At 35.5% G+C, this 25,412-nt stretch overlaps 1 protein-coding gene across 1 annotated transcript; it reads left to right on the forward strand.

Annotated features, from left to right (window-relative positions):
- Nucleotides 1–276: 276 nt before the first annotated feature.
- anxa5a (annexin A5a) lies at nucleotides 277–18,285 on the forward strand. The gene is made up of 12 exons (XM_062426208.1): nucleotides 277–288; nucleotides 1,247–1,331; nucleotides 2,929–3,023; nucleotides 6,061–6,174; nucleotides 8,766–8,856; nucleotides 10,634–10,713; nucleotides 11,116–11,166; nucleotides 12,387–12,480; nucleotides 14,306–14,401; nucleotides 14,594–14,652; nucleotides 16,509–16,631; nucleotides 18,226–18,285. Exons 1-12 carry the CDS (start codon nucleotides 277–279, stop codon nucleotides 18,283–18,285), a joined length of 960 nt encoding a protein of 319 aa, XP_062282192.1.
- The last annotated feature ends 7,127 nt before the right edge of the window (nucleotides 18,286–25,412 follow it).

The raw sequence follows: 25,412 nt of genomic DNA on the forward strand, positions 1-25,412 counted from the left end.
ATATTCTTTCTCTTCTCCCACCTGCGCATAATTTGAAACCAGGCTGGATCCAAGGCAGGTGTTTTATTGCTTTTTCTACAAATGACACTTTTCTCACAACTGAGAACTGGCATTTTTTGAATTGCCTGTGTGATTTAAAACAAAGCAGCAGCCAGACTTGATTTAGATTATAATTAAAGTACTTGTCGCAGAGTTAAAACCTATGTGGGTGTTTGATGGCCTGTAACAAAGTTTTATCACCCAAAAGTCATTTGCAGCAATATTCAATATCTTAAAATGTTCCTATGGGTGAGCTGAGACACTGTGTTCAGTTGGAGGCACTTGAAATGCCATTTGAGAATGATTTATGGTGGGTCGCTTGACACTTTTGACATGAATGACAGTTTTCAACTGAAATAAGGGTTGCTTGACACTTTACTTTCATGTTTTGCACTTGGAGAATTTTGTTATGTTGCGGACACGTTTTATGGAGCAATGTGATTGGGTATACTGACATCACCATGGAGACTGTAGTTTTCACTGAACTCCCTTATTAACGTTTTGTTCGTCTGTAACTTTAGATAAGGTGTACCATCCTTGTTTAATTAGTTCCAGTCAGGCTGATATAACACTAATGTAACTAAGCAAGACGGCTGGAGGATAGCATCTGGTTACCATGGAGACGACTGAAACCTTTCACCAAAGCATAAAGTGTTGCATGACTGTTTAATTCCTATTTTAGCAACACTTATCAAACGTGTTTAGTGACCTACCATAAACAGCATTTAGACTATATTTTAGCATCTCTTAAAGGCACAGCAACCTATTTCACCTTTCATTTTTATTATCGAAACTGAGAATTAATTTTCACATAGGCTAATGTAACAGAGTAATTTAAGTTAAATTTAATTGAAGGTTTGTTGTTGGTTACAGATAGTTATTGTCAGTGAGAAACCTCTGCTTGTTCCAGCAAATACATGCATACTTGCATGTATTGTATTATATTTCTTTCATATCTCTTTTTTAATTTCTTATGTACATTAGTCTCAAATTGTTCTACATTTGTTCTGGCTTATTATAAACTTGTCAGTCATCTGTAAAGCACTTTGAACTTGTACGGAAAGTGATATACAAATAACGTTTTAAACTATATAGAGACAGAGTGTTTCTTTATATACTTGTTTCATTATTATTTACAGCTGTTTCCTCAACCAGTCAAAGAAAGGATATTTATTAAGAGTTTATTTGTGTTGCTCTCTTCCCACAGGCATACAGAGGCAGCGTCAGACCTTTCGTCAACTTCAATGCCAAACATGATGCTGAAATCCTCCATAAAGCCATGAAAGGAATCGGTCAGTTCCCTTAAAATGAGTGCTTGACTCCACAGCTGTTCACTGTCAATGCTTTCATCCAGTATTTTCTTCCACTGGAATCTACAATATAATATTTAATATGTATGTGAAGGTGAACATATTTTCAAAGACTCAAATATTCCCCTTACAATGTTCAAGCTATAGTAGGTTCATTAGTTGTGTTTATGTGTCATAATGGTCAATAAAGTTAGTATTGGCAATAGAATGTATTAAAAAAATGTCATCAAGATTATTTTTACCATGCAGTTGGATGCCTATTATTACACCTCCTCAACATAACAGTAATGATGCAGCTGTCAGGAAAGCTTTGCCACTCCAGGGTGTTTGGACTCATTAGAAGAAAGTCTGAGTATCAACAGGTTTGAAATAATGACAAATTCACAGACATGTCACAGCTCTAATTAATTTCAACAAATGCAGTGCAAAAACACTGCAGTAATGAGCACTTTCTATTTAGTATGGAGCCAAAGCAGAAACTGTAAAAATTGTCAGGTTAATAATATGATAGCAGAAGTGTGGATTCAGAAAAAATCGTAAATGTTTTTAAATGTGTGATTTTTTTGTATGGCTTATTGGTACAATGGTGACGCTACAGGAAAATTAAGCTAACAAGCTATCAGGGGTATATTCTGATATTGGCAATAAAAAAGTGACTTTCATAGTCAAATCATAATATTTTGGTCCCCACCGTATAAAAAAGTGACTTTGCTTCAGTAATGACTACAAACGCTTTTGGATCAAGATTAGTGATTATTATGGGCGTAGTGAAGAAACTTTAAAGACAAATTAAAATGCTACTTTTGGTTTATAAAGCACTGAATGGTTTAAGGCAAAAATACATTTCTGATCTTCAGCTACATCCAGACCTATCAGGTAATCTCGGACAGGTCTGCTTTCTATCCCTAGAGACAAAACTAAACATGAAGAGGCATGCTCCACATATATTGAACAAACTCTCAGAAAATTGCAAGTCTGCTGTGACTCTCAATTATTTCAAATCACAGCTGAAGATTTTTCTGTTTACCGCTGCCTTTTATTAAATCATATAAGTATACATTTCTATTTAATTTGAGCTTCTTTTCTAGTCTCTTAGCTCTTTAATGATTGTTTTTACTTGTTTGCACCTTGAATTGCTTTGTTGCTAAATACATTTGCCTTGCCTTTTGTCTCCTACTCTAACTTTCTGTCAAGTTTAACACTCTTACAATAAAAGTAATTAGAAGATATTCATTTGAAAATTAAAGAAAAGGGCACTTGAGAATATAAAAGGGAGGAGAACAGTGATAACCCGAGTTCATGGGGTTTCTTGCTATAATTCTTATAACTATAACTCTAATAACTTTCAGGAGTTATTGATTATTATATTATCAGCTTTGCCAATCCCTTTGGATCCTAATCTCCTGCGTTAATGGGTCCACTCTTCATTTTGGGGTGTATTGCAATGTGTTTATACCTACCTATATTTTACTCTTAATACTCACATTTCACGATGAAAATGTGATGGCATGTGTTTGTACTGAATCTCCCACATTAAGTTTCCATATGTTATCTAATGCTTATTCGATTTCTGGTCTAGGCACTGATGAAGATGTGATCTTGATGCTTCTGACGGCACGCAGCAACGATCAACGCCAGCAAATTAAAGCAGCGTACAAAAAGGCATATGGAAAGGTAAGTTGAGCTGCTGGGAATGGAACAGAGAGCTGATGATAACCGGCAGTCACACTAACAGATGGTTACAGGTCATGTCACTCACTGTGTGACCCTAACCCTAACCCTTACCCTCTCTCACCAACATTACCTGGATGTTCCTCAGTCCGACTGCACTCACAAATATCTGAGAGACATCTGCTGAAGTGTACTTAGATCAAAGTTTATTTGTTTCACCTTCTCAGCTAACCTCTCATTATTTCTTTATTCAGGTAATGCAAAACCACTAACTGTCAATTCTACTGTAAAGCACTAACACGGTTACAAATAAAGCCAATAATGTCATGTTGGCAGATTGCTGCCCCAAATGTTGGATTGTAGAAAATCACATTTACTCATGTACTGTACTTAAGCACAACTTTGCAGTACTTCTACATGAGTATTTCCATTTCATGCTACTTTTTACTGGTAATCCACTACATTTTTAGTGGGAAAAAACATTTTTTATATACGTACATTTATCTGACAGCTTTAGTTGTGTGGTTACTTTTCACTTTTTTTATTAATAATACAATTTGTTGTCAGAAATCAATGGTTTTAGAGCACCCTGGTTATATAAATTAGAGAAAAGCCCACAAAATAATGTGGCTTTGGAGGGGGCATGAGCTTTATTTGGGAATCAAAACTTCCTTACTATATATAAAATTGTTAAAACCAGCTCCAGCTTGATTACTAACACATTTCTGCTAAAGTATTAACAATCTAATAATGTCATATGTAATAAAATATCAGTCATAGGTGGCATTTTTCTGCATAACGAGTACTATTTTGATAACAGAGGTACATTTAGCTGATAACATGTCTGTGCTTCAACTGATTTCAGCACTTTTGTTTGTGATGTTGTTGGTTTACCTTGTTGTCATAATAAGGTTTAATAGCAAAATCTAAAACATCAAGTTGTTCTATTATTAAGTAGTAGAGAACAGGTTCACATTTTGCACCAGCATCCAACAGTCATGAAGGGAAAAATGAATTGCAAAAGAATATAGACCAATTTCTTACAATCTCCATGGACCATATGCTGAGCAGTTGGTTATAAGACCCGGGCATTTTATGCTCCCTTGCACTTACTGTCAGGTTATTTCATGACCACCTATGAAAGCACAAAGTTAATTTGCATTCTTTGGAGGTTATTTAAAAGCATTTTTGCAGATATAATTGCTGCCTGAAGTATAAATATATGAGGCAGTTTGAGAGAAAAAAAAAGCATCAGAAAAGTCACTGCTGAATATAATTTTTTATTAAAATGTGCCACAGAATGAGCCCATTTGCTTTTATCACTTTTTCAGTGTGCTTTTATTACACCTAATAAAATGTAAATGTATTATTGCAAAAAGAGACAGCCCCTTAAAGTACTCATTTACAGTAACATCTAACACCAGAGCTGGAGCCTGAAAGTTCAGATGAAAACGTTCATCCATCAGAGCAACAGTGAGGAGAGCGTGCTCCTGTTTCTCTGTTTGTTTTCATGTACGTCTGATGTTACAGCACAGATGTCACACTAACAGATGGTTACAGGTCATGTCACTCACTGTGTGTCATCCACTCTCACCAACATTACCTGGATGTTCCTCAGTCCGGCTGCACTCTGAGATATCTCTTAGTTTACTTGTTTCACCTTCTCAACTAACTTCAGGTAATGCAAAACCACTGACGGTCAAATCTACTCTAAAGTACTAACCCAGTTACAAATAAAGCCAAAGATAATTGAGGATAATTGAGCACTTTTGTTTGTGATGTTGTAGGATTACATAGTTGGATTTCTACAAGGATTTGAGTGCTTTTTACACCTCCAGCTGCCTCGCTACAATACCTTTTATGTATTTGATTTCATTGATCTGAAGAATTTCACATATTTAAAATTTTAAATTAGAACTTGCATTATAATGCAAGAAAAAGGATTTTATAAGTTTTCAGCTGCCTAAGAGCTCATTGTTTGTATTCAGTGTGTCTTTGAACTGAAGAGTACTGACCAAGCACAGTAGATTATACAATCCCCAGTGATATGTGAATATTCCTCTGAAAATGTCAAAATACAGTGAAATCTTACCTATGCCCTCATGTCTTCAACTGAGGAACCAAAATATGTATTATTTATTCTATCAAGACCTCCGAATTAAACAACCAAATGCATCGTTTGAGACACATCAGAGCATTTTCTAATCTGGTAAGGATGGCAGGACATCACCGTTACACTGTTATGACATCGTTAAGCCATAATGATGTTTTATGATGTGACAATGCTGCGTGGTTAAGTCTGATTAGGTTAGGGGAGTAGATCATGGTTTGGGTTAAAAGGACCTTTTTGTTAGGGTTAGAGAAACATGTGATGTGGATTAAAACTGCTAATTCCTTGAAGTAAGGCAACCTTCATCATCATGGCTACAATAATGATCACAAAGTTAAGGTTAGGGGAAAGTCGTAGTTCATTTTTTTCTTTTTTAAACTGTTTCGACTTGCATTTGGATACAAGAAATGGTCTCCTGTTGCAAAGTCCATGGTTGGGGTACTTCCTCCTTCCACCCCTCCTCCTCAACTTTTATAGATGTCATCTAATTTGTGCCACTGCTCTGATCATAATTTCTTACGGCCACTAGATGACATCTGTCACTCTTATGTAACTACATGTCATGTTGGGTGATATTACGAGCTGTAATATTTCTCTGGACTACAGCCTCATTTATTTTGTAATAATTTACAGTTTCACACAACCTGCCAAAAAAGCACAGCTAGCAAACTTTATTTCATCTGTTTTAACATATCTGAGAACACTCACCCTTTTTTCCTGTCACTACTCTGTTATGATATTGTTACTTTGTTGAAATCCATGATGGTTCATGACTTTAAAGGTTATGGCATCAGTCTTCCCTTGATTACTATTGATAGTTCATTTGTTTGGTTTCTTTAAAGTGACATTTTTAATGATGCAAAGTAAAATTCTATACAAATACAATTACTATTGTTGTTCTTCTCATCATTAATCATCGTTTGCTCACAGGATTTGGTCAGTGCACTGAAATCGGAGCTTGGTGGGTTGTTTGAGAGTCTGATTGTGGCCTTGATGACCCCGCCTGTCTTATACGATGCCTCCCAACTACACAAGGCTCTCAAGGTAACCGATGAAATGCAACTTGGTTAAATTCAATTTTAATATTCAATTATTCCTCAAATGGCAATTTGAGGCCATTGAGTTTGCAAAGTAAATACACAATTTATTTACACACATAAATGTGTAATCTAAGAATTATTATATACATATATAACAACTCACAGGCACAAATTATGTAAGAAAAATGCCAAAAGTGCATGTGTGCTTCCTCAAATACGCATAATAACCCATTATAGCACTTATACATGTGCAAATGAATACAAATCCTCAGTATAGACACTCTTTATTAAATTTTTGTGAGGTTTATTTATTTATTTTTTGCACAGATATTGCAACATCTCATGCAACATTCAACAGAGCAACAGATCTTTACTTATAATAAAGATATTTATTATTTAACCTGTAATTGATGAGACAGAGGAAACATTTTCTGCTCATGTTTGAAGCTAAATCATAAACAAGATATCTAAAGCTCCACTACATATTTTATGTTAACAATAAGTTATGACAAATCTGCAACTTGGCAAAAGTTTTGAATCTCTTTTTAGCTCTTTTCTTTGGCTTCAGTCTCCTGGCAGCAGGCTCTGAGCTCTCTGTGTGCTACAAAGAGCCAAATGTTTCCCTCAGGAAAGTGAATACTGGTATTATATTTGTAAGTTGGACAAAAACAGGACACCAAATGAATAAGAACATTTTCAATGACTGGATGTGTAAATACGTAATTGTTCGCTAATACGTTAGACATTTCTTTATGAGTGGATCATTTCTCACGTTTTTGGTTTGTCAGTTCTGTTGCCTTCAAGCTGTCAAAACAATTAATGTAATTTTGAATTTGAGCAGCTGCTTAAAAAGGTTGCTGAACAAATATCTAAGACTTTTTGTTGAAGTTGAATATTTAAAAGAAAGGCAAGGCAAAAGATGAATAATGATTTTGTCACAGGTGTGTGAATGTTCAAGGTTGTCCTGGCAGTTTTTTTGATGTGCTCAAACAAATTTAGAAAATTGCCTAAGCAGAAATAAAGCTACATATGGTACCATGAAAACACGTTTGGCACTATAAGATTGAAACGGAAACAACCCATTGCATGTTCAACAATATCCTGAAACATATTCCATGCTTATTAAACAAAACAAATCTAAACCACTGTGATTGTTAAGGTTTGAGATTTTAGACGGGAGATAACCTGCTGCAACCACATTGTGTAACCTAAGCACTCAGTACAATACATGTGCTCCATAATAACAATCATATATCACATTGTGTCATTTTTATAAATTGGACTTGTCTCCTTGTATCTGCTTCAGACTTATTGAAAGTCAGAGGCCTAGCTGCTCATCATTAGCTTTGGGGTTTATTTTACAGGTCCTTTAACTTTATGCCAATTTCCTGGAAGTTTTCAAAGTAATTTGTAGGAATTTAGCACTTAGCTTTTAGGACATTTTAAAGAAAGGGTGGGTCACAAAAAGACATTAAGCTGGTTTAAATAGTACATACCTTCTCATTATTATACTCTTAACAATGATTTAACTTACAAAAAACATAAAAAAGAACTCCTTAATTTCCCATATACTGCCAAATTGAATAACTCATTCAAAGAAATGTTTAATTATGTATCTGCTACTAAATTCCCTTGAAATGAGTAAGAAACTACATAAAATAAAGTGTTACTGGAATTGTTGATAGACATTCGATATTATGTTTTTCTTTTTTTTCCCATTTTTCTCATGATTTGTACCAAATTGCACCACTTCTTTTGCAAACATTTTGTAAAATGAACATTTACATACCTGCAAAATACTCCAGGAAATTAGTATAAAATTAAGGGACCAGTAAGATCTTTTTTCATATTCATCTATTACATCTCTAATATTGCCTAAATGCATAAGATTGCTCATCACATTATAACAATTTGCCCTTGAGCTCAGGTATCATGGCACTTTATTGGTGTTATAGGCTAGACAGTATCAGCTCATTTCTTTTGTATCTTAAACATTGAATTTTTTAAGGCATCACATACTTGCAATCAATGTTCGTAAAGTTTGAAGTCTGAGGATAATTAGTTTATCAAACTCCAGGATCCTTTTCATAAGTTAGAAATGGAACATTTTTTGTTCTCATTATTCTTTAACCACATTTACATTTGCATTGCCAGCACGAATGAAATGTTCAATCAAAGTCAAGGTAAAGCATTTAGGACTTGGCCTCGACATTTCAATCACACCTACTGTTCCATTTGTTTGGTATGTCAAGGGCTTTTTCTGGGCTTTCCCTGAAATGTTAATTACAGCACAGAAAAGAAAACTGGCTTTAAGGTACAGCTGAACCTCAAGTGTAATTCTCTACAGTACTTTTTTTTAATAAGCCTATTCAGACCTAAATTGCGTCTGTACTCATAAATTGAACTTCTTCTTTTCCTCAACCATTTGCATTTAATATATATTTTTTTGGCTTTAAGCTTTTTTAATCACTAATATTTTTTCTCTAGCAACTAAAGATGTGATTTAATAACATGAGAAAAGATAAGACTGCTATGAGAGCACAAAGCCATGTCGCCTCATATTGAGTTGATCCACATATTGCGTTTGCTTCTCAGGGTGCAGGGACTGATGACGAAGTGCTGATTGAGATCCTGGCATCCAGGACCGGCGAACAGATTAAAGATATCGTCAAAGTGTACAAGAAAGGTGACTTAACTCAGCTGTGAATGTGTGAGAGGCCAAAACTGAAAAACATGTTTACTGCGACTGTTATTGGTTGGTCAGATGTTTATTGTGAGCAGATGAAATGTGACCAAGAAGTTTAATATTAGCAGGGTTAGGAGGGTTACTTTTGAAATGTAATAGTTTACAGATTACAAGTTACCCTGTTTAAAATGTAAGAAGTAATGTAACTATTTCAATTATTTAATCAAAGTAATGTAAGTTATTACATTTGATTACTTTTTCAAATTTTCTAACCAATGTTTTCAACTGTTAAGTTAAGTGTACTCATTTCATGGATACTGACATGATGTATAAGGGAGATCATTTATTATAAAGCAAGATTTATCTCTCATTTGAAAATGTATCCATTAGTTCACGTAGACTTATGAATATAAAATAATTTGATATTTTATGAAAAAAAGTCAAAAGTCTGGCATGGGCTTAATTGGTACTGTGACACCATTTAAGCCCATGTGTGCTCCAAAAAAGCCCACGTCATGATTTCTTCACAAAATATAAAAAATATTGCAATATATGTATCCAGTAACATGTAGCACCATTATGGTTCTGGTTTGGTTAGGCTTAGGCACAAAAACAAGAAGAAAAAGATCAAGATTTGGGTTGAAAGAAGTACGTTATTAAGATCAGCAGATTTTATTGTTATAGTTACAATAATAACCACCTGGTTAAAGTTAGGGGAATGATGGTGGTCATCATTTAGAGTAACCGACGTAGACTATTGACTGTCTGTAGAAACGTGAACAGTGTCACATTACTCCTGGAGGGTTTTGTCATTTGACTGTAAACAGACGCTGTTTTGGGGAGTTTCTTGAGGGGAAAGCCTCCAACAAAACAGTTAAATGGTTTCATTCAATTTACAGTTTTTCTGTGATTCAAATCCAAGACACCAGTGACTGTCCGCACAGATTAAACATATCTAAACTAGTTAACTAGCAGACTGGTGGTGGTTAAATTGACTTTGTTATCGTATGATTTGACTAAATATTGTCTTTTAACACTGCAAGTAACGTAAAGAGTTCATATAATAGATATCCTGCTGTCCAAAGGATCTAAAATGTAGACTTTACAACATCCTGCCAATGAGTCAGATTTATAGCTTTCCTCTCTTTCGCTCTTTCCTGTCATTTCCTGTCACTGCTACATTATTCACTATCTAATAAGAGTGCAATAAATGGAAGGACAATATTATAATGGAGAAAATGTGCTTCCACTGTTCTACCAATGCAAATAAGTAGTAGTGCAGACAAAAATAGGTTAAGGATACACCGAGTGTAAATACTGAAAACTAAATGTCATTTTATAGCATCTATAGTATTTTCACCAGTACATAGAAGATTGAGAAGGCTTCTCTCCCCAGTGAACAGTGCTATTTTACAGTATATGGAGCCTTTCCCACTGTAAAATGGAACATTTTTGTCATCGGTGTAATGAGCACTCTCTTAACACCTGCCCAATAAAATGTGCTGCAGCAATTTCTTTTCTAACCTTGCACCTTAAATTGCAACACACCACAATGGAAAATTACATGTGACAACAGATGCACCCAGGGACAAAGGCAAAGAGGCCAGTTTATTTGATCTGGGAAAAAGAGAAGACTACACTGTCTGTTAGCCCAATAACCAAATCTAGGTCTTCCTGCAAAACAAAAGGGACAACCCACTTGGGTCGATTGCAACCATTAGTGACTGTTGTGGGAAGTGTAAGCTATCTTCTGCCCCTCTTCTCCTCTTTCCTCCAGAGTTCAGCAGCAAACTGGAGAAAGATATCTGCAGTGACACTTCAGGGCACTATCAGAAACTACTAGTGATCCTCCTGCAGGTAGGTGGGGGTGAGGGGGGCTGCTGGAAAGACTTACGTTTCTTTTCCTAATAATGAGAGCCTCTGGTGATGCCATTACAAAGTCATGAGGGGTTCAGGTGTGGGGTTGGGCAGGTACGGGAGGGGAAGGGAAGAAGGGATGATAGCACCTCTGCACTAGAGTTGATTTCTCTAATGTGTTTTGGTTTACAGACTAAAAATCTTCATGATTGTGAAATACTCAGTGGATAATATCACCTTCAGGGAATATTGTACTTGGTTAGAAAGAGGCCCTGAGCAGGTCTGAGCTCACCGTGTTTCCATCCAGCCTGACCTACTTTTGCTTTCTGTTTGTCCACATGTCCACCTTTCTTTCTACCGTTCTGTGTTTCTTTCTGGTTAAACGTTCATCTGGATGTGAAGGGGAGCAGGGAGGAGGGAGTAGACGAGGAAAAGATTGAGAAAGACGCCAAGGTAAGAGGCTTTTACCCTTTTTCATCAACTATCCTTGTTGCTATGTCACAAAGAAGATGTTGCTGTTTGTCCACTCATCCCTTCTTGTTCTTTACTGTAAAGGATTACATTCAATATGGATATTTTCTTATGCCCAATGCTAATGTTTTCAAAAGATCTTTCTCTCTGCAGTATCCGCTCTTTTAAGATATGGGCTAAGGGTTAAGATATGGTTCAGGTTAAGCAATGAAACACAGTTAGATAAGAAATTTATGGCTAAAATGGCAAATGTTGCTAGTCTGAGATGTGAACGTGCTATGCGAACTTCCTCCACTCCGACCTCCACACCAGTATTTTCTACCTCGCTACATAAAAGCAGTCTTGTACGAACTGTGATCTAGTACTTTACTTCTGGCACCGACTACTGGCACTGGGCGTAAATCATAAAGTGTGGAGTCATCCAGTGTGGATGTAATTCTTCGAGATACTGAAAGAATAAAAGCCTATCAGCCATTTATATATAGTCTGATGAGGTAATATTTGAACTTATAACCTGTAAAAATATTGCATCCTTCTTGTTAGGAGCTGTAAAGTGGTAAACCGATGATTAAAAATCAAAAATACAACTTGTGCATCCTTAAAAACTGCTTTGTTTCATTGTTTACAATGACTCCTATAATATCTATCATAAAATGCACAGCAGCTTTAAAAAATCATATAGATAGATAATGATTGTGCAACAGAGAATTTGATTTCACTATTTTCCTCAAAATGTCAACATGTTAAAGATATAGAGTGATATTTGTGAGGTTAATGTCCAAAATGCAGTAAAGCTAAAGGCCAAGAAAGCTTTAAATGGATCACAGTGCTCGCTGAAGAATAGTCAATATAATAAATGAATTATAAGATTTAAACCTCTGGGAATAACAGGGAACATTTTGTTTCTCATAAACTGACCTTATTATCGATATTGAGCTGTGAATTGGGATCCAATAATAGTAAACTTTAAGTGTTTCTCATAACAACACATAAAAAAACACCTGCGATCAAACCAGCAGATATAAGCACAGCAGGATCCAATATCCAGAATGTCTCTCTAATACCAAAGACAAAACTGAAAAAAATAAACTTTTCTCTGCTGTTTTGGCACTAACAGGCATTTCTACACAAAGTTACAATGTGCATGTGTGTATGTGTGTGTGTGTGTGTGTGTGTGTGTGTGTGTGTGTGTCTTATTAAAGAACTTGTATGCTGCCGGAGAGGGAAAGTTTGGCACAGATGAGGAAAAATTCATCACAATTCTTGGCAACAGGAGCGCTGAGCATCTCAGAAAAGGTGAGAGTGAGTTTGTGCCTGGCAGGATTTGGATGTTGTGATCTGAATTGGTTATAAGACCAACCTGCTGATACATATACTATCATCCACTTTATGCTATACTTTATTTTAACCTCTCTGTCATTCAAAAAACTTTGAAAGGGTCAGTTACTGCTCAAATAAATGTTAAATGTGTGCAAAATGGTAGACTTAAACAAATTTGAACGAGGTATCTTTGTTGCTAACAGATAGTTCACCCATCTCAGGTGGAAGAATACACACTTGAATTTCAATTGATCTATTTTCACACAATACATGAGGCTAAATGCACAAATACCTGTGCGCAGGACAGGCTAAAACAACACAAAACCAACTGACTCACAACTTCAGAGCATGAGGACAAAAAAAAGAAAAAAAAGCAAGCACCAGAGTTTGTGGAGTTCAAAAAAGAAGGGGTCTGATAAACAGCGGCTGCAGTCCTGAGGGCAAAAATTACTCAGAGAAGAAAATGTCAAGAACTTGTTGAAGCTGGCAAGTCAGTCAGATCCCGAGTGAGTGCACAACTCACTGAAAATATTAAAGTGGACAGGTAATAGCAGCAGAAATCCAGTCGTATGAGTTAATGGTTTAGATAGTCATCATTCCAAAATCTACTTCTTCTATAGCTATGGGTTGGTTTTTTCAGGCAACTAAAACTACTCAGTTAACTTTAGGGGGAAATTAATCACTATAGCTGAATTCAACTAATGTTAACTGTCAGTATAGGAAGGAACATGAGCTGTTGTCTCCAGCGTCAACATCAGACGTCGTGTTGAACCAACCTTACACACACGCACACACACACCTCTTCTCTAAAATGTTTTGATGAAAGCTTGAGCACAGTCTCTCTTTGCAGTTATGAATATATATCATCTTTCCCTGGCATGACAGTGATTTGGGTAAACTCTGATGGCCTTACTCTGAATATAAACCAACAGCTTGTCAAAGATATGTTGTGTCAAGCCACTGAAATACGTCACATTTACACATTGTCTCAGCATGCATTCATAATACATGGCTTGTGTTGGAGACACATTCATGTACTCTCATCCAAGTTGTGACAGCAATTAACCAAACTACTACTTGAAGGATTATTTGCAAAATTCACCCCCAAATAATACTTTTTTTTTTTCTAAATATGTGTGATCATGAAGTGGTGAAGGTTGGTTGCAGTGTTAGCTTGTTGAATCCATGCTTAATAATAATAATAATAATGATAATAATATTCATAATAATATTCATAATAATATTAATAATATCAATAATAATACTAACTTTATTTATACAGCACTTTTCATAACAATGTTAAAAAGTGCTTTCCATAAAATCAAGTAAAATATAGAAAGAGCAAAATTGATATTTCTGATTAAAGTGCAGGCAATTAAGATTATAAAACATCAAATCATAAAACAGTAAAGCAAACAAAATTCAAAACCATGAAATAGAAATAAAATATAGAATTAAACACATAAAAAGCTCAGCTGAAACTGATGAAACTGATTCTGAGATACTCAGCAGCAAGCTCCATAACTGAGGGGACAGAAAACAATGTCACTTTCATTCCTCATAAAATGGATTGGGTACAATACAGTTAATACAAACAAAACAAAGCACTGAATTGCAACAACACAGTTAAAGCAGCGCACTAAAGCAAAAAGCGAAGGGGAAACTAAAAGTTCAAAAAGATAAATCTTTGGTTCACAAAAAGCTGTATGTTTAATGGCTTACATTTTAATACTGAAGAGGGTTTGTTCGTCTCCAAAGAGAACATCAAAGTGTCGCTGTGTGTGTGTTTTGTTCTCGTCAGTGTTTGATGCCTACAAGAAGCTCTCAGGCTCGGACATAGAGGACAGCATTGAAGGAGAGACCACTGGGAATCTGGAGAACTTACTGCTCGCCGTGGGTAAGACTTGTAATCTATCAGGATAATAATTGACTGACCATAAGCAGAAGACAAAGAACAGTGATGCCTGTTGGTTTCCTGACATGCATATTACAGTGAAATACAGCGTAAGATTACACTTGACAGCAAAAATCAATTCCAATCTGATGTCAGATCAGCATGACAAACATGTTTTGTTTTTTTCCTCCATAGTGAAATGTGCCAGGAGTGTCCCAGCTTTTTTTGCTGAATCTCTGTATAAATCCATGAGGGTAGGTATCAGTGTCCTCCAGTGACTGTAGTTCTTCATATTTCAATGTATGCCTTCAAGAAAGAAGAAGAAAAAAATACACCCACTCTTGGATATTAAATCTAAAAGTAAAGGAAATGAACTTGTTCAATTTATCTGATGCCCTGCACTCTCATGAAGGTATTAAACTTGCAATGACCAATTTTATTATTTATTATATATATATATTTATTTTAATATAAACTCAAACTATTACCACCTTGCAGAATTGGTAAAGCAAATTGTTGTATATAATTATTATAAATGTATAATTATTATAAATATTTTTGAATATACAATTATTATAAATGTATAATTATTATACATACTTTGTATATATAAGTGTATATAATGATAAATATTGAATATTTAAACATCTAGTAGACCAGAGCAACATAAGCATTATTTGTAGTTGTGTTTCTGTCCTCCTGACAAATGAAAGCCAGACTTCAGCTCTGTTTGTGTTATCTAAGAACTCCTTAGGGAAATATCTTTGTCTCTTTAGCTGATAATAACTTCACGCTGTTCTCCAGGTAGATGTTAACTGTGTCTGCAGGTAGTGTTAGGCAGGGTTTTACATCTGAAAATAGCTTTCTGATGCAGCTGAAAACAATTAAATGATTTCTTAATTTGATCAAATGATCAAGCTTGTCAGGCATCTGGATATAGGAGAGCTTATACCAAAGCAAACAGGGCCTGATATCTAGAGGCGAAACTAAAAAACAAAACTTTTCTGTGCTGTTTTGGCATCCGTGTTATCAGTTCCAGTGAGTCATGTCAACACAAGGTTGCTGTGTGTGTGCAAGCACAAGTGTGTATCTGCCAATACAGGACTTACAGGAGGTTTTAGCACAAAAGTGGGTTTTTACAGCTTTTTCTCTAAAAACAGTTGCCAGTTGCAATGATAAGATGCTACGAAGAGAGAGACTGAAAGTTGAGGGACAGAAAACCCAAATAATGAGATGATGTAAAGCTCCAGAGAGCTGAGTGAAAACTGCAGAAGTGGGTGATAAGTTTCTTTGGGTTCATCACTACGAGCAACCCTTTTCACTTTAATATAATAATTATAGCCACCACAACAAGTGGTTTTGCATGTTTTATCCCATTTACTACAAATCATCTACTTCACATCATAGCTCACCATTTTGCAGTCAATGCTGATGCGTTTTATATTTGTAAATTATATATTTCTTTACTGTCCAACACAGCCGTTAATCTCCATTCATTTCTGTGATGACAGACAATCAACAGACGCTTGAGAGTTGTGCAATCCATCACAGTGAACATCAACTCTGCAATAGCTTTCAACAAAGTCATGTTAGTGTTGGCTTATAATGCTGTTTAAGCGAACAGTGATTTGAAAAGTCCACCCAAAAAGTGATGCAAACCTCATTTTCACTTACAAGAGGTAGCTTCAAGAGTCTGCTGACTTCCATCTTTTACAGAAATGAAATGAAACTGATATCTGCAGCGGTAGTATAATGCCTCCAAGAATCTAAATCTGTACAGCCTGCACTTGAAATATATCGGCACAAAAGTATATACGATACATAGTTAATAACATATTAATAGCATGTTAATATTAATAATATGAATAAGTTCCCTTTAAGTATAAGAATCATTTGAGTATTTTTTCCAGTGGTTGATTTACATGATAGGGAATTCAATTCTTCACCTGTGCTACTTACACACTATGCCATATGAAATATTGTGATCTCATAGGTTATCTCCCTGGATTTGAAGAAGAAAAAAAGATATAACCGGAGCACCTGAAATAAATAAAAGGAAGCACAAACACAATTTCAGTTTTGTTTTATTAACTCCAGGTTTTGTGTTTAGCGCGCTGGAACTGATGATGGCACCCTGATGAGAATAATGGTGTCGAGGAGCGAAGAGGACATGCTGGACATAAGAGTCAACTTCAAAAAGAACTATGAAGTCTCTCTCTACTCCACCATCCAGGTATATACTCAATATAACAACCTTGTCAGTGTTTCTGTATATTTGTTTTTTTATGACATTAAAGTTTTATCTTTTGCAAATACATTGCTATAAGATGTGATGCACTTCATGATCTAGTCCTCTGCTGCATGTAAAGCACCAGCTGGCTTTACTATGGTTATGCTGCTCATACACCATCGATGTCAGTGCAGTGATGGAATAGAGACAGCAAGATGAGACCGAAATCTTTGCTTTTCACCCAAGCTGAAGTGAATTATTCCATTCTCCCGGGGCCAGATGTTCCCACAGTGGAGGGAAATTGCAATCTTACAGTAGAAATCCCAAATGGTCAATAATGAATAGATAAAAAGGATAGATGAATAGATTAATGAGAAATAAATACTCTCAAATGAATAAATCAAACATATAAATGAAACTATATTTTTTGCAGCTTTAGTGGAAGTTTTTTAGTTATTAGATTTAGATTAGATTTGAATATACAAGTGACACATTTCATATCACTTTTATATTCTTTTTATGATGATTTTGCATTAATGTATGAATGTCATGTCTTAATTTGAATTGCAAAACAGTGAGGGATAGCTCTGCAGACTGTAGCTCATGGCTTTTAAAAAAAGTAAAGTATTAAAAAGTAACGGTACTTGTTTTTGAATTTTGATTAATTTTCCAGAACTTTTCTCTCATTTTTTTGTGACATCTTGGCGCTTTACTCTTTGGATTATATTTATTTTAAAAATACATTTAGAGTGGCTGACAGGTCACAGACATCTGAAACATTACAAAGAGATACAGCTACACACTGATTTTATGTGAAGTTTGGGAACCACTGGTTTAATAATAAATGATGAAACGTAAATCAGAATCTTCTCCCAAGTCATCTAAAACTTTAATCTAAAATGTAACTCAAGCTGTTAGATAAATGTATTTGAGTATAATGTAAAATATTCCCCTTTCAATTGTAGTGTAGTAGAAGTTTAAAGTAGAAATGTTGGGTCTCTTTAAATTAAACTAAAGAGTATGGTTTAGACCTGCTCTATGTGTAAAGTGCCTTGAGATGACTTTTGTTGTGATTTGGCGCTATATAAATAAAGATTGATTGAAGGATTGAGAAATTCAAGTAAAGTATAAAATTGTACTTAACTACAGTACATGAGTAAATGTTATTAGTTACTTTCCACCACTGCAGTTTATGCTAAAGGACAGCAAAATGTAAATCTTAATAATATTGATTACTAAGCATTGTTTCTAATGATAAATGCTGTAAATAAATACAAAAATATTGAATAATAAAGTAAATTAATAATAAATTTGGAGTTCATTGTCTCGCTCGAGGACACTTCGGCATGTGCAGAGGAGACACAGAAGATCCACTCACCAGTCTTATAGTTAATGGCTGCACCACATGTCATTGTGAAGTATAATCGTTATTGAAAAAAAACATACATAGGTCATTTTGGAAGAAAAATGACCACAATGAAATACAAACAACACCATTAAAACTCAAATTAAGTGGAAAGATGGCAGCCAGTGAGTTTATATGGATAGTGGAACTTTAAAAGCCTGATAAATATCTTGGTGTCTTGTCTTTTCGCAGGAGGACACCAGTGGAGATTACCAGAAGGCTTTACGCTACCTCTGTGGTGGAAATGATTAATGCTGTTTTATGATGTTTTCTGCAACACTGAATGATGAACCACCACGGTGCTGTGAGACAAAGCTATTATTGATTGAGAGTTGTTGACTCTTTCTGACTTGAGCTTGCTATTGATTGCATTAGTGTGAATTACCCACTTGTCAGTTTGACATATGACAATATCTGCTGCATGAATAGCATTCACTGTATATATACAGAGCTATTTAGTTTTTGTTTAATGTCAGATACAATTTAGTAAGAAAATAATCAGAAATGTGACTTTGTTTGAAGTACTTAAATATTTGGTTATTTTTTGAAACACATAGATTTTCTTTATGTAATCGTCTGGCACTATTTCTTTGTCAATTTTACACACTATGTTAGTTGTTCACCTTATATGTCCACAGTGCTCACAGCATGTGTTAAATGCAACTTAGAAAATACAATACTGCTGCTGAATTATTAAACACTACATATCGACAGTGCACCGGCTCTCATTAATTACAAATGAACTGCTGATCGGGACTTGAATTGCAATGCGGCTGTCAGTGATCAATAAATAATGGGACACTATTAGACATTTGTTGACTCATATAGAGACGTCTACTGCCTCTGTGTCTTTCCGCATGATGGTGCTATGATGGCCAAACAAACTGGGCCCTTCAGTCAATAGATGGGACGTGACTTCACTTTGCAGGAGTTGCACCACACGAGGGCAGCAAAGCCTTTAATTGTAATGCATTCTGAGCCATGATAAAGTGATGTTAAAGTAAGAGTTCAAAAAGAGCAACAGTTTAAACTACCTGCCTTTATTAGTTATGATTGACCTAATTTACTTGGTAGGAAAAACTCACTATGGAAAAAGATGTTTTATTGTCTTGTGGATAATTTGTGCACATGTCCCTGGAATGTATCTGAGCTAGAATTTAAAATAAGCCTCTGAGGTTTGAGAAGTGCTCATTCTCGGGATTATCAGGTGTTTAATAATGATATATTATCCAGTTATTTGCATTTTATCTCCATGACAGGATGATTCTCAAGGCAGCACACCAATTAGAGTAGCGAGTTTGTTTACTCCCAAACAGATATGTAAATGAATATCTTGAGTTCATAAATTCATCCTAATGATCAGTTAGACGCAGACTTGTACTGCGTAAAAATAAACCCAAGTGATTTTTCACAGGTGTCTCTGTAATTCGGGGCCCCTCCTTACGTTTAACAAATCTCCATCTGCCAGACGCTGTGTTCCTCAAAAACCACCCGAAGGTTAAAGTTTGAAAATGTTTTCATGTATTGGCATGCTCTGCTGTGGAGGCTCCTGCCGCTGCGCTCTCTGCAGACGTGTATTCACTTCAGTTCAGTGCAAAAACACTTACAAATTGGCATTACTTTCACTCTGTATTTATTGTCACAGCAGGGGAATTTTATTTTGCTGTCTGAGCTTGTTTTTTTATGGCGTTTAAGCTACTTTATTATTTTGTTTCAAATATGCTGTGGTTTTAGATAAGAAAGTTGTTTTGCAAACGTTTTGCAAATGTTTACTGAATAGATGTGAAGACTCTACGCAACTTTCTAAAGATATCTAATGTCTCCCAAAAGGTATCACAGCTTAAACAGAAGCAGAATAAAGTAAATAAAATATCATTATCACCACAGATTAGACATATATTATAATGTCCTTAACCAAAAGAATACAGCAAAAAAAAAAACTAAACTAAAAATTAGGTTAGAATAAATGGCTGAAACTTTTACACACACTCCCTTTGTCCTTTTTACTGGACTTCCAAAAAAAAAAAAAAAAAATCAATATAATGAATAATTCATACAAGAAACTGAAAATTGGGAAAGAAATGGAAAAGTTTAATTCATGTATGTGGCATGTATCCAATTATATTTTCAAGCTTTTGATAGCAACCCTCTAATTTAAATGAGGTACACCTGCTGGGTTGAGATGTTCCAGGTTTAATGCTGCAAACTAACCTGATTGGACGAATTTCAGATATTCTTTAATGAGGAAGGTAATTAGGGCGAGTTCATGATGCGTTTACTGAACCTACTGACAAGTCAGTACCTTAAAGCATATGGCTGGTGATTATTTTTATTTATTTATGTCAACAAATCTCATGTGCCAAACCAACATCTAATTGATCCCACTTGCAAGTGTTGTGTGTGCCTCATATTGTATTCCTCCTTCATTTGTTGTTGTCCAAAAATGATTAAAAACACGTCAATGAGCAACACCGCTGCAATGGATGACATGCTTCTTCACCCCTGAAAAGTTTTGGGCTTGTTAGATTGTTTGGAAAAGTCTCCAAACATTAATAACAGTAATCATATTGTCAGTCATTGCCTTCTGTGTAGGCAGATGCACAGGAACATAGTGTTGTTTTGAGTGCTTCTAAGTAGTACTTTGCATACATTTTTCAAAGAACTTCAGTACATAGTCAAGAAGTTATGACATGTAGCACAAGTGGTGTCTGTCTTACACAGAACTAATCTCTGGAGACTTAAAACGTGATCCCTGTTTTGTTTGTTTTGTTTCTAAACAAACTATTGTTCTCTATTATTCTCTTCAAGAAGAAAGAACATGTCACCCACTGCAGCAATGTGACTCGCTGATCTGATGTGCTTTTAATAGTTTTAGGACAACAACGGAGGTCTATGGCAGAGAACAATAAGATATGTCAGCCTTTGGATACACACACAATACTTGTAAGTAAATGAATTCATTGTTAGTTTGGCTCTGTACGTATTTATCTTTATCCTTTGAATGTATAGCCACACAAATATCAAAATAAGATAATACATCAAATTTGTGAAGGTGATTACATATTGAAGCTCGTGTTTAGACATAAACACATCCTGAACATACTGAACAAAGGCATCACAAGTTCCAATAAACTAGATTCTACAAGAAACAAAACCTTTCACACACAAAAAAAACTATATGATTTTATGCTTGTGGTTGTTTTTTTTAACAGGTGTAATATATAATATTACATAATCACTGTAATATATCCAGAGTCTGGGTGGTTGATGCAGTTGTTAATCAATAAGAATGACTCAGCATGTAGGTGGCCAGTGGCTGAGAGCTCTGCTTGTCATAAATCACTCGTGCTCTGTGCTGGAAGCTCATTTACTGTAAACGAGCCCCCGGTGTCATATTTCACTCTCAAATAAAAAATGATAAAGTATTATTTTAACACATTTCAGAGAGGTGTGTCTTCATGGATATTATGAAAATTTGATTTTTTTTCATTAACAAGCCAATCAATACCGCAGCAGGTGGCTACTCATTTACTCTGTTTCTTGGGCCGTGCTGACTAGAATTAGCAACATCACACATTCATCAGTCTCATTTTACACTAACAATGCAATATTTGTGGTGTTTCATTAATTCCCTTCAGCTCTTTGTAACTTTGGCTCCTTCAAGCCTAAAGCTCTTTATAAAGAAAATGCCCATTCACCCACATACCAAGGTACTCATACGAGCATGTAATCTGGGGTATACACACACACATACACACACATTGTGCCAAATCTCCTTAGTGTCAGTTCTAATGGGGTGTGCTCTCCTTGTGTTTGGTGTGACCAAGGCCCACTTCTCTCCGCCAATCAGGAGCCACAGGCAGTCAGGCCACCTGTAAGTCCACATCATCCACAGTCCACTCAGGAGGAAAGCTTCTGGCACGGAAAAAAGGATATGAGCAGATTTAAAGCAACATGCTGCAAGAATAGTGAGGAACAATGCTGAACAATGCTGCTTAGCGGAAAACTCCACCAAATTCACTGACAGTGTTGATCCAATCCTAAACAGTGAACAGCTCAACACTTGAGCCTCTTTACACTTTTAGTACTTTGTTGATTGTTGCACTACTTTCTTGTTTATGGCGTTTCTTATGTGATTGTCTGCTTCTTTCTTGAATAATTAATTTAAAATATACTTCTGTGTAGAGGTCTTTCATATTGCACCTGTACCAGATCAGCTACTTGATCTCTGTATGTAAATGTAAATGTAAATATCTGCTACCCAAAATGACAGAAGGTAGTTCGAAACCATAGTGGTATCATACATCTTTCCATTTCAGCTAGAGGATTATGCACCTCGTGATTTATGTGTGATGCCAACACTCAGTGCCAGTTCAGGGATTAGAGTTTCCTCTGTGTACATAAGCAGAAAGCACAGGTATGGGGTGGTAAGGAAAGCCAGGGAGGCCAAATATTCATCTTCATTTTCTCAAAATGTATCATTGGAGGTATGAATTAAAGTCTCTCCCTGGTAGGGATATAGCCACAACATGGCAGAGGTCAACACCTCACAGAGGACTCACAAGTGATATGTTCATTACCTGGAGTCCACAATGGAGGTCTCCAGTAACTTGGGATTAGTTTTCTGTTCACAATAGGATCAATTAAACACTACTTATATTTAAGTTCTGGTTTTGACTGATCACTGATTATTTTGTAAGGTCAGCTTTTTAGTTGGCTAACCAAAGGAAATGCACACTGTCTCCAAAATATACTGCTGACTAATTCTAGTGGTGTTTTGGCTACATTCCCATTTTAAATATGTCAAATTGAAGTCAACATGTATATTATTTTTTTACCATAGTATTTCTTGCTCTACGATGTATAAAGTAATGGAAGAAAAAGTTAGCAAATTAGCTTCTACTAAGAACAAAACAAAAGAATATCCAACACAACACATAAAACCCAAAACTTTTATGGCTGAAGTTGTTTGTGAACATCTTCATCTCCATAACTTCAAATTAATGCAACTGTTTTTGAGGACAGAAATAGTACTGATGGGTATTTATCTGAGCTGCATGCTGATACAAAGGACCATGTGCCTCTAAAATACCAGCGGAGCAAACATACACTCAAACAAAACATACACCCTTTGCTGTAAACTTTTATTCAAGGCTGTTGTCCATTCACTGGGATATAAAGTATGTATATATAGCAATTCATTTAGTTCCTTTAACTGGACATAGTTTATACACTGAGAGAAGAAAATATGTAATTACTGAACAGAAGGGAGTCATAGGTGTTTGCTGACATGGTTTGAAATAATAGTAATTGACTTTTGATGCAATTTTAAAACATTTTTGCAATGAACCTCTTTATTCTCTTTAATGTGTCCTTAATTCTCAGCCAACATTTGAAGGACCAGATTGTGCTCACTGCATTACCTATTTCAACAGCTTTGAACAGTGAGGTCTGTCTTTTTTAAATTAAATTCTTCCTTATACAAAGCTGTTAAATATTGAACAGGTGTTCTCCTTTTGTATTATCTTTTATGGGAAGTGTTATACTGAGTTATACAAGTTCTCTCTCAGCAGTGCCTTGCATCACATTTCACAAGCTGCCCAGCAGAATTAAAGTCTCGTGTTTTCAGCAGCTGGTGTTTTAATGTCTTGCTTGGAGGAGAACTCCTCCCTTAATATACTGCTATATATCGTTTTTTGGTTTCTGGTTTTCTGCTGTTATTTTGTGACTGCCCTCTAATTTAGCATTTGTTGCACCCACATTGCTTCAGTCTGCCTCATCTACAATACCTGTGAGCCCAGAATGCAACCTGAAGAGAGTCTGAACTTGATGTATTTCAGCTGTGGGTAATACATTATATTACAGCAGTAGATGAAATGTAACTAAAAAAAGAGTCATTCCCATTTCTCAAATTGCAGCATATCCCGAGGCTGCTCTGTTGAGGTTTACTGATGCTGCTGTGGGTGGAGAAAGTTGTGTCATCCTCTTGACATTATATTCCATAATATGCATTTAGCTTTTGTTTAAAAGTACTTTAAAAAACAAAAGCTGGATGTCATTTAAACTTCCAAACAGTTAAAGGTTGGACTGGTGCTCATTAAAGATGGATTTCTCTCTGTGTGATTGTTGAATGGTAGTAATGTTTAAATGCTGTTGAGGTTTCAGCTTCCTGAAATAAATCTTGAGGTGACATCACATTATCAACATGGCCAGTTAAAGCAGGAGGGGGAAGAACAAACAACAAATATATATCCAGACATGCAGTAAACTATGTCACCAACAGCTGTTTTCGTACTTGTTACAGGATGATTACAGGACAGGCTACTTTTCTTTGAAGGGCAACATTGAATTTTTGCTGTGGAGGTTTTCAGATTTTCCCAACAAAAAGATATGAACTGGCAACATTCATGTTACAAAATACCCTTTACTAATGGAAAATAAAAATAATACACGTGTATTTAATCAGTTAGGGTTTTCAACTCTTCCCAAATTAAACAGTTTGAATAATTTCGTCAGTGAATATAACTTTATAACAATTGATAAACTTTGTCCAGGGTCTTCGGTACTGTTTTTACTCAATATCAGTTTCAAAGCTTTACAAAAATCTATGTTGTGACATTGAAACAGTGCAGGAGGTCCCACTGATCATGATGTCAAACATACTGTGTAATGCTGAAATGTTCGGTTCAACTTACCAAACATTTGTGTTGTGAAATCGATCAAACACCCTCACCAGAACTCTTCTGCCCTTTTTGACTTTGCAAGTTGGGTATGTACAGTTTTAATAGTTTCACGCCGAGAATGTGGCTTGTCAGTTCCAAGGTATGCAGGCTAAGGCTTCTAAAAATCACACTGCCTCTGGTTAAATTACTGTGTCAATAGCCAACATGCTCAAACTCCTAATCCCCTGAACGCCTTCAGCAAGACTGTACACACACTGGGAAACGGACAGAAAATGGTTCTCTTGTTAAATTAACCTTTTTTAAATTAAGTAGAAGTTGCAATTGTTAAAAGAGCATGATGTAAAACAAATACCTTAAAATGAAATTATATGAAAAAACGGAGAGAGGTTGAGCTGCCTGTGCTTTCGTCGAGGAAGTTTATTTTATCCTTTACTCTTGAGTAGTAATTTCTTAAAGCAAGTTATCATCCCAATCAATAACAGGCAAATAGACAAATCATAGAGCAATAATAAACAAACAGAAATTGAATATTGAGTAGTAGAAATTGAGAAATACTTCAAAGATGTGCACTTTACCTACAATCTAGATATTCTGTGAGAACAGATGACATTTTTGCTGAGTAACAAGCATCTATGAGTCTATGATAAGACAAGCATTGACAGCTGAATCTACTGTAGTTCTTGTTTTTTCTCTGTT

Source organism: Scomber scombrus, chromosome 9 (assembly GCF_963691925.1).
Source record: "Scomber scombrus chromosome 9, fScoSco1.1, whole genome shotgun sequence".
Classification (NCBI taxonomy): domain Eukaryota; kingdom Metazoa; phylum Chordata; class Actinopteri; order Scombriformes; family Scombridae; genus Scomber; species Scomber scombrus.

Bases quoted from the DNA above. Each gene is read 5' to 3' on its own strand.
- anxa5a (XM_062426208.1), top strand. The intron at 11,167-12,386 runs GTAAGAGGCTTT...GTCTTATTAAAG, and splicing joins AGATTGAGAAAGACGCCAAG to AACTTGTATGCTGCCGGAGA. The intron at 12,481-14,305 runs GTGAGAGTGAGT...TGTTCTCGTCAG, and splicing joins CGCTGAGCATCTCAGAAAAG to TGTTTGATGCCTACAAGAAG.